The sequence below is a fragment of the Hypomesus nipponensis genome, chromosome 3 (genome assembly GCF_054491055.1).
Source record: "Hypomesus nipponensis isolate SF chromosome 3, ASM5449105v1, whole genome shotgun sequence".
NCBI lineage: Eukaryota > Metazoa > Chordata > Actinopteri > Osmeriformes > Osmeridae > Hypomesus > Hypomesus nipponensis.
In genome coordinates this window covers 5,034,997-5,043,664 of record NC_140363.1, presented here as the reverse complement: position 1 = coordinate 5,043,664, position 8,668 = coordinate 5,034,997, and the positions used below count along the sequence as shown (strand labels likewise).

The 8,668-nt window shown below is 43.9% G+C and overlaps 2 protein-coding genes across 2 annotated transcripts; one reads left to right on the top strand and one right to left on the bottom strand.

The window, feature by feature from the left end:
- Positions 1–91: 91 nt before the first annotated feature.
- On the top strand, positions 92–3,381 carry LOC146299477 (galectin-related protein B). Its single transcript, XM_084684703.1, has 4 exons — positions 92–211; positions 575–660; positions 1,686–1,866; positions 2,423–3,381. The coding sequence occupies exons 1-4, from the start codon at positions 185–187 to the stop codon at positions 2,564–2,566; spliced, it is 438 nt and encodes a 145-aa protein (XP_084540829.1). The 5' UTR covers positions 92–184; the 3' UTR covers positions 2,567–3,381.
- A 285-nt stretch (positions 3,382–3,666) lies between these two features.
- plek2 (pleckstrin 2) lies at positions 3,667–7,284 on the bottom strand. Its single transcript, XM_084684692.1, has 9 exons — positions 7,192–7,284; positions 6,914–7,078; positions 6,053–6,243; positions 5,673–5,764; positions 5,028–5,215; positions 4,790–4,891; positions 4,598–4,681; positions 4,329–4,407; positions 3,667–4,054 (listed from the first exon to the last, which is right to left on the bottom strand). Exons 1-9 carry the CDS (start codon positions 7,243–7,245, stop codon positions 3,927–3,929), a joined length of 1,083 nt encoding a protein of 360 aa, XP_084540818.1. The 5' UTR covers positions 7,246–7,284; the 3' UTR covers positions 3,667–3,926.
- Between the last annotated feature and the right edge of the window lie 1,384 nt (positions 7,285–8,668).

Sequence of the window (8,668 nt, the reverse complement as noted above, 5' to 3'; positions counted from 1 at the left end):
CCATTTTTTTTACTTTCTTTTCCTCTGTCTATCCCTCTTTGTACCAGACACTGCCAAATTTGGCAGAATCTTGTCTCTATGACAACGTACAGGCGGGGTCTGCCAGCTGGCGGCTCCGTGCGAATCCATCGTTCTCAGTTGGCATCCCTGTAGGAGAATTACCTCCTCGCTACAAGAAAGAGGAATGGCAGAGAAAGACATCAAGACAAACGTAAATATTGCACGTTTTCAATGCTTTGTCTGAACTACATTTGTGTGCGTGCTATAATATGCTATTGGCTACAGAAGAAAGCAACAATTGGAATTTGAAATTGATTGCAATATTTTATAGTTTGAAAGCTGTCTTTTCAGTGTAGGCTACTCTATATTTATTTATTTATATCGATATCTCAGCGAAATGATGATGGAGACGGTTTAAGCATTGTTCAGGTTATTATTTAATCGTCAATCCAAGTTTCTAGCATGTTCATATGGACCAAGAATGAGACAATGATATTACAATTATGTTGAAAATTGTTTTGCGTTAATGATTTTGCTTCAGACCTTATTCGTTTAACCTGCTAATATTTCGCAGGAGGATTATATCGGGGAGATAAAGGGGGGTCTGCGGCCTTCGATGAAGCTCATTGTCATGGGTATTGTTAACAAAAGACCCAGGAGGTTGGTAGACACACCTGTTTTCTAAGACAATGTCGGCATGTTTTATTTAGCATTCATAAATGAGCCAAGCAATTTTTTGTATTTGTCATCTGTTTATTCGTTTTGCGAGGCTTGAATCTGGAAAGACGTTTAACAACTGCTTTGGTGAAACACGTCTTTAACTGAGCCTTTGAATCTACTGATGGTGTGCGCCTGGGAAAACTGCAAATCCCACAAAGTCCAATTAAGAGATAAGATCACATGCCTTTATTTGGCTGTTGTGTGCCAGATAATTGTCAGAATTAATTGAGCAAATGAAAAATATTTACACAAACCGTAGCCCATGAACATGTTGCAAATCAAAACATTTCAGTGAGGACTGTGTTTACATAGTTAAATACAAGATCAATGAGGACTATGCCTATGTTAGAGATTAGCCTACTATTTATTTGGTTAAAGAAAAGCTATTATAAGTATTGTTGGGATGTCCTATGCACCATGGAGTTTATATCCTGAAATAAGGGCTAATTTAGGGACAGACAGGAGGGACATATCCCTGCCAATGTCAAGACATTATTCACACGTCCCCACCAATCATTTGAGACAGAGCAAGCACACTTTTAGCATGTGGGGTGATAGAAAATGATAAAACCATGTCTCCTGGCTGTCACGAGACACTTTGATCCTTGGCAGTAAGGAACGAGGAGACAAAGGCAGGTGAAGCACTTTTACTTGTACTCTAGGATTTCAACAACATACATTATTTGCATTGCATAGCGTAGTGCAAAGACAATTACCCAAAATAGTGCCTGGTCTGAACAGGGTTTATATGCTGTGTGTAATTGATGATGATGTGCAGGTGTGTGCAATAATGAGGTGTGAGTCGGTCCGTGTTCCTCCGCCATCCTCAGTACTCTGGGGAACTAGACCGTCTGAGGGGTGCAAGAGGAGGATCCGCAACACTGGCCGTGGCAATGACTGAGTCCTATCCTTGCTGTTGGATGGTCTAACATCTGACATGCATCCATTCTATCCATGTTATGAAGCATAGAGGTGACCCTGTCCAGCGACCCCCCGGAAGAGGACGCAGAGGGCGACGTGGGGTTGCAGGTCAAGGTCAGCTTCACGGACAAGGCCGTGATGCGGAACGCTCGTCTGGCAGGAAAGTGGGGTCCCTCTGAAAACACTCTGTCCTACTTCCCCTTTGCTGCCGGGGAGCCATTCAAGGTACACTCATCAAACCGTGCACAAGGTCTTGAGACCCTCCTGAAATTATGTTTAAAAGGTTTAGGTTTTACAGAACATAAATATCTTGGGCCTAAAAAAGCAAATTTAAAGAAAATAAATGTCACAACATTGTTTTGTTATTTGTTAGGCTATCGATAACTTCATTATTGACAATAGTTATTACTGGAATTACACTGCTATTCCTTAAGTCATTCACATTTGTGACTTAGGATGTCTTCTCAATTGGACTAAAGACAAAAACAGGGCAGAATGGTTGCAAAGTAACTAGCCCCATAAATACTATTGTGAACATAATTTAATTGCTGGGTCTGAGGAGGTTACTGCCTACACCTTTACATAGATACACCACAGTCTAGAAAGGATCGCATTTTAGTCAAACCCCAAACACTTCTCTCTCTCCCTCTCCCTTTTTTACCTCTCACTCCCTCTTCTTCCTCACCCTCCCGTGCTTTCCTTTCCACTGTCTCTCTCTCCTCTCTCTCCTCTCACTCCATCTCTTCTCTCTCCTCCTTCTTCCTCACTCTCATTCGGTCAGATGGAGATAGTGTGTGAGCACCAGCAGTTCCGCATCCTGGTGGATGGCCAGCCACTGTGTGGCTTCACTCACCGGCTACCTCAACTCGCATCACTCACCGCCCTGAGGGTGCTGGGAGACCTGCAGCTCACCAAGGTGGCCTGATCCGGGGGCCTGGAGCCCCAAAGACGAGACGACAGCAATGGAGGGACACACTGCTGCAGCGATGATTGAATTAATGTGACTTCTAATTGATTCTGAATGAACACCTGGTTTTCGGTCATTTGTTAAGACAAGTGCCTTTACTAGTTGACTTAGTGACCTGTTTGCTTTAGTGACTTGGAGAATTTGACGCTAGCCTGAATGTAGTGGCTGTAAGCCTGATGTACTAACAGGAACCCAGTCTAGGTTGAATATATCTATATTGATGTATATTGATCGTAGAACCCAATAAGGAAACATCATTTGTCTCTAGCCTATGATCTTCTTGAATGTTATTTTTTATACAACCATGTATGGCTTATCAAACATGCTGCATTCAACAAGGTACTGTAAGGTAAGACAGGTGTGAAGCACACAGCCCTCTAATGTGAATGTGTTTAAAATTCTGCTGTCCTCTTCGGTCTTTCTAGAACAATCCTGTGTGAAAATTGGCAACTGAATTTCATTGGTTTCTTTATACTGAATCAGAAAAAGAATGTCTTACATGTGTGTGGCCGGCTCAATAATGGTGTCATTTAAATAAAACAAAGGTACTGTACATTATAGTGCATGGCAATGTTTTTGTAGATCATTGTAGTTCTGTATCAACATGTAACCACTCAATATTAGATCTCGGAGCATTACGAGATTCTCGTGGATCTCTTTGCTGCAGACAATGAAGGTTAACACTTCACAAGTCAATACTTGTTTTTTTACCCCAATGTACTGTGGAGAAACATTTACTTTGGAATTAATTGTGAAAATGCAATAAAATTTGTTTGAACACATCAGAGTCCCTGTATAGGTCACTGGCTCTAGTGATCTCACACCAGGCACCAGTAATGGGGGTGCAGGAGCAGAGGCAGGCACCAGCTCGCTGGGACTGCTCTCCACCTGGAGAGCTGCATGTCGGCACCTGAAGCAGATGTGATGACACACACAGCACCTCGGGCACCACTGGTCTGCACTGGTTGGTTTTACTCAGAGGAAAAACAATACACTGACTCACTGTCACAAAGCACCGTTTTAAAACATTCAGACGGAGACATGAGACAAAATGACACTTCAATTTGCAACAGTATTTTAATATTTCATTTTGGCTACAACTTTTGATTACATTCATAGAATGTGTAAGACATTACTTATAATGGAAGATGGTTTAAATATTGGATGATAATAAGAACCGGATTACAACATTTAGATAGACTCAAGGGGAAGAAGGTTTTCGGAAGACATACTAATAGTTCAACTCAATGTATCTGTTCCATCTGTTATATATTTCCTGTTCTGTGTGGTGAACCTCGGCTTGGCTGCAAGAGCTCCACTAACTGTGTCCTCGCACCGCCTCGACCCAGTCTATCTTCTCCTGGCGTGTGGGAGCCTGGATGAAATAGTGTGCGTTGGACTGAGTGATGATTTTGAACAGGTTGCCCTGAACATTTCCCTTCACGCCTGTTAGAGGAAACACAGACTCAGTCAAACCAAATCAAACGTTAGTATAGTATTAGTACAGCCCATTTTTATAACAAGCAATGTCCCAAGGAGCTTCATCGTTCCCCACAGATCAACACCAATAACCTAACCCTCAGAGAAGACAAGAAAATTCACCGAAAATGTCAGTGAGCTCCAATACGAGGGTTCTGTCTGAGTCAGCGCTCAGTCCTGAGTAATCAACTACCGATGAATCAGTAGTTGTTATCAGCTCCCACACCTGCAGGTGACTCACCTGAGGGTACTCCGTTGTCATCCAGGGCCGACACCAGGCAGCCGCGCAGGGAGAAGCCGCCCGCAGGGTTGATGTCATCCTGACGTGACAGCAGACAGGAAGTGGATGAGACACAACACAAACGACATGTCTGGCCACAGAAACTGAGTAAGAATGAGGGAGAGTAGGATAGAAATCGAGTCGAGTAATACTTTTTAAATCCCCAGGGGAAAATTGCACAAGAGAGAGATTCCAGAGGTGCTTGGTATACGGAGCAACCATGTACATACTTTGCTGGGGTCATAGTAGTGCAGGTAGCCAGGCTGTGATCGAAGAACAAAGAGACGCACCTTCCAGTTCTTTCTTTTGTGACCCTGTGGTGAAGATAAAGAGAGTTCAGTTTAAAACATTTTACAACCTCAAACCCTAATGCTCCTCTGCCTTACTACAGTAAGGAGAGGCCTGAGGTCGGGCCTGTTTACCTGTTTGAGTAAGAAGCCCCTCTTGACCACTTTCCCAGCCAGCTCGACAGATGACAGTGTCTTCTCAGGTTTCACACTGCCTCTCTTCTTGAAGCTGTCAGGCTGGAGTCACATGGAATCAATGTCATTGCAGGATCATTTCATAAAAATGATGTGTCCACTTTATTTTGAGAGAAGATGCGTTGCTTGAAATACAAATGTAAAAATGAACACGTTCCAAGGTAGCCAGTACACTCACAAAGCCATAGAGAGCCGTAGAGTCATCCAGGAACTGCTGGCTGAGGCCCGCGCTGCGCAGCGCCTCCACGCTGCGGAGGCCCAGCGGCCGGAGGAAGCCCTCCTCCAGCAGGGCCGAGGCCAGGGTGGCGGCCTCCACACGGGTCAGGACCAGCTGCATGAACACCAGCCAGTCCACCACCGACGAGCCTGCCCACACAGGGAGCAGCAGCACAGGCCTCAGGGTCAATAACGCCACCAGGGTGCCCCAGCCTACACCTGTCTTCATGCCCCACACAACAAACTACTGTATAACAGAGCTCTCCAACCCTGCTCCTGGAGAGATACCCACCTGTAGGTTTGCACTCCAGGAACAGGGTTGGGGACTGTTGAACTAAACCATTCACACTGTACACGACATACTAGTTACACCATCCCCATTTTTGCCTGCAAGTGTGTTCGTTAAGTTATTCAAATCAGTTGTGGAACTTTGACACCCATGTCCGTTCATCTCAAGTGAGTTTTTGAGAGGGAAACTGAGCAGAGTAGATGTTTAGGAGGTCAGACCAACCTGAGAAGCAGTTACTGTAGGTGATTAGGAGACAGAGGTCAGACCAACCTGAGAAGCAGTTACTGTAGGTGATTAGGAGACAGAGGTCAGACCAACCTGAGAAGCAGTTACTGTAGGTGCTGCCCTGCTCTGTCAGGTTGCTCATCCTGATGCCGCCGTGGATGTCATACATGGAGTCCACCACCTGGCTGTGTCCACACACAACAGCTGCGGTCAATGTCACAACAATGTACACAACCTCTGAACAACATCACGGCCATGTACACATGCAACGTTAGGACAACGTCACAACAATGTACACAACAATGTACTCAATGTCAGAACAACATCATGACAAAGTACACAACATCAAAACAACGTCACCACAATGTACGCAACGTCAGAACAATGTTACAACCCTATCTTCAACATCCCAATCTTGCACTCAACACCACAACAGCTTGTGTTAACTCGGTTCTCCCATCAAATGTTTTTACCTTAGGTTGATGTTGTGCAGCCCCAGGGACTTGGGTGCAACTGCTTCTGATTGTTTGTCTGGCGGAACGTCATTGTAGTGGAGCGACGCCATGACGGCGGTGATGCCAGCAGCCCACTCATCTCGTTCCTCACGAGAACACGCCTCCAGGAAGTGCTCCCCACAGCTCTGCGTCTGCAGCCTGATTACCAACTACATCACAGGAACACTGGGTTAAGATTGGACAGGTGGGTGGATGGGACATTTTGAAGGAGGCGATGGTTAGTGTTGAGGGAGGGTGTGGATGTTTGGGGAGGGGATTCAATGCTTGAGTAACCAACTGAATTCAAAACTGGCCAAGATGTTCAGTTACTAACAAATTAGGTGTTATGATTGTAGGAAAAAAATCCCTGACACACCCTAAGTGTCATAATTCATTACACTTCAAGCAGAGCTGTCAGACAACTTTACACCCTACTTACACAGTCAAGCCCACGCTGGTCTAAACACAACAGTATCACCAGTGTCGAGCATCAGCATAAACATTCCTTCAGACCTTGGAGCACAAGCCGAAATGTAAACCAGGTATAACATATCCCATTCTGAGGGTTTAGGTTGGTTGAGGGGCAGTTCTATGGGCGTATGTGAAGCCCTCTGTGACATGCTTGGTGTAAAAAGGGCTATACAAATACATTTGATTTGATTTGATTCTCAAAGAGACTTCCATCACAATAGAACATTGATAGCTTACAAAGTCTAGAAAGATCCAATTTCTACAATGTTCATCCCTGTACTATTTGCTTTAGGCAACAAAGTCGTATGGTTGTATTAAGTATAGTAGGCTAGATTTCCATGCGATAATACTAACGTTTTCTTTACTCACCGGCCGATAGTCGTACTCCAGAAACGGACAGGTAATTACACAGTCTTTCAGCATTATTGTCCCCCGTTGACAAGAGTCCCTTTTTCCCCCTTCGTACTTGTAATAAAGCAACTTATCTGGCATCAAGACAAACCACCGAGCCTTCCAATTGTGAACAACATGTCCCTGAAGAACAAAGAAGTTCACACACATAAGCCCATTATTGACGGACAAGTACCTACATTTTGATATGTTATCCAAAATAAACATGAATTAATACAAATAAAACAAATATTCACCCTCTTAACCAGGAACCCCTCTTTGAGAACAGAGCTGTTTTGGTCCGTGTCCATAGCTGCGGTTAGTCGTTCTCACCTTTGCTGGCTCTTCAGAATTGATATATTTACTCAGCTGCGTCATGTGTGAGCACACACCCATAGCAATCTGAACAAAGTCTTTGCCCTGGGGACACACGATCTGGGCTGGGGATCTAAGGTTACGAAAAACTAGATATTAGTCAACAGAGAAAGACGAGCCTATCTATATATTTGAATCATGATACATCGTGATGAATTTGACATGTTTGTTAATAAACGGGGAACGAAGCTCGTGCAGGTTCTGGCAAATTGTCAACCTTTTTATAGTGTTTGACAATTGCTTAGGCCTACATGATTTCTGAAACGAGATCAGAGCGCGCTCTAAACTCTACACACAAAAACTCAAAATTTAGCAGACGCTCTTATCCAAATCGGCTTACAGTTGGTACGGGGACATTCCCCCGAGGCAAGAAGGGTGAAGTGCCTTGCCCAAGGACACAAAGCCATTTAGTACAGCCGGGAATCGAACTGGCAACCTTCTGATTAATAGTCCGATTCCTTAACCGCTCAGCCACCCATTTAATGATTGTTTGGGTGCAAGATTTCTTACAGCATGAAATGTTACTGTCATGCTATAGTTCTGTAAATACATTTGCATGGTAGGGCAGGTTAATTTACCTGTGAATATTTTGAAACGTCCAGACAACACTTCCTACAGTGTAACGGCTCAAGTTTGGCTGGACCCTCTGCCCAGCTTCCTTTGAACTCAATCAATGGTTAAAAACATGGTCAACCAAAGAAGCTTGGATCTCATCAGTGATTATTCTCCTTCCTCCTTTACTCTATTCCACACCTCCTCCTTCTCTTCCTCCTTCTCCTTGTCCTCCTTGTCCTTTTCCTCCTCCTCCACCGTCTCCTCCTCATCCTCGTTCTCCTCCTTGTCTTCTTACTTGTTTTTTTTCCCCCGTCCCCCTCTTTCTCTCATTCCTCAAACTCCCTCTCCAAAAATGTATCCTCCATTGTTGTCCAAACCAAGCAAGCCCATCTGAAGCCTATTTGTAGTGCTCAAGGTAGATTTACATCGTGAAGATATTAGCAATACCTGAGCACTGGATAGATAATCAGTAAATGAATGGAAACGAAGCACAAGCTGTTGAAACTGTGTTTACCGCAAAAAAGTACTAATGCAATGTGTCTGATGCAATGTGCTTGCAGTTTTGCAGACTTGGTCTGAAGATCAGGTACATATTCTCCGTAAGTATGTCTCAAGTATCACTTTTAGTGTGCAAGCGATTGTAAAAAAAACAACTAATAGCATCTCCAAGTCAATGAGTGAAAATATATGTAAAGACAGAAGGGGGCGCACTCACGCTGTAGAAGTAATAGGAAGCCAGTATTATTATGTAACACTATTAACGTTGGGGTATTCAAAAAGTAGATTTGGTTAATTGTATTTAAT

Coding starts and splice junctions, on each gene's coding strand:
- LOC146299477 (XM_084684703.1), top strand. CDS start 185: ATGGCAGAGAAAGACATCAAGACAAAC. Junction 212..574: donor AGAAAGACATCAAGACAAAC/GTAAATATTGCA, acceptor AATATTTCGCAG/GAGGATTATATCGGGGAGAT. Junction 1,867..2,422: donor CTGCCGGGGAGCCATTCAAG/GTACACTCATCA, acceptor TCATTCGGTCAG/ATGGAGATAGTGTGTGAGCA.
- plek2 (XM_084684692.1), bottom strand. CDS start 7,245: ATGGACACGGACCAAAACAGCTCTGTTCTCAAAGAGGGGTTCCTGGTT. Junction 4,892..5,027: donor CTACGGCTCTCTATGGCTTT/GTGAGTGTACTG, acceptor ATGTGACTCCAG/CCTGACAGCTTCAAGAAGAG. Junction 4,682..4,789: donor GGGGCTTCTTACTCAAACAG/GTAAACAGGCCC, acceptor TCTTCACCACAG/GGTCACAAAAGAAAGAACTG.